Raw genomic sequence first — 684 nt, forward strand, 5'->3', positions numbered from 1 at the left:
TATTATTAAATGTTCTTGTTCACCATGTTTGTATGTATTACAGTGGGCAACCATGGCTATGACAACTCCCTCCCCAGCATGCACCCTTTCCTGGCCGCCCACGGGCCAGCCTTCCACAAGAACTATAAGATGGGCTCGATGAACAGCGTGGACGTGTACCCCATGATGTGCCACGTTCTCGGACTGAAGGCCGAAGCCAACAACGGGACGCTGTCCAACGCCAAGTGTCTGCTGGCCGACCAATGGTGCATCCAACTCCCAGAAGCCATCGGCATTGTGATGGGCGCCCTCATGGTGCTCACGACGTTGACTTGCCTTGTCATCATGCTGAAGAAGAAGCTGCCCACGGGACGTTCGTTCACGCGGCTGAGGTTGCAGGACGACGACGATCCTTTAATTGGGTGATTTTTTGTAAAAATTTGAGAAGAGGACAAAGGAACGCTTTTGGCAAAATGTCTCTAGGCCTTGGAAATGAATCAGAATGGTAACATCCATCCAGACGTTGGATTTCACCTTTTGGTGGATCCTCATAGGTTGAATCACTGATCGGCCTCTAACTTATATCTCTTGAGGGGTATAGTTTTTTAAATTGGTGCAAAAGTAACCCCCGTCCCCAACATAACCGGAGGTTTCCTTCGAGTCCTTGGCATCCCCCCATCCCCAACATAACCGGAGGTTTCCTTC

The 684-nt window shown here is 50.1% G+C and overlaps 1 protein-coding gene across 1 annotated transcript in view; it reads left to right on the top strand.

Annotated features, from left to right (window-relative positions):
• The window catches only part of ENPP4 (ectonucleotide pyrophosphatase/phosphodiesterase 4 (putative)), a 6945-nt gene extending 6522 nt beyond the window's left edge, over nt 1-423 (top strand). The window contains exon 3 of the mRNA XM_018566810.1: nt 44-423. Within this exon, the coding sequence (XP_018422312.1) occupies nt 44-405 (362 nt within the window). The 3' untranslated portion in view covers nt 406-423. The remainder of the gene's footprint in view (nt 1-43) is intronic.
• The last annotated feature ends 261 nt before the right edge of the window (nt 424-684 follow it).

Source organism: Nanorana parkeri, unplaced genomic scaffold (genome assembly GCF_000935625.1).
Source record: "Nanorana parkeri isolate BGI_ZX_2015 unplaced genomic scaffold, ASM93562v1 scaffold977, whole genome shotgun sequence".
NCBI lineage: Eukaryota > Metazoa > Chordata > Amphibia > Anura > Dicroglossidae > Nanorana > Nanorana parkeri.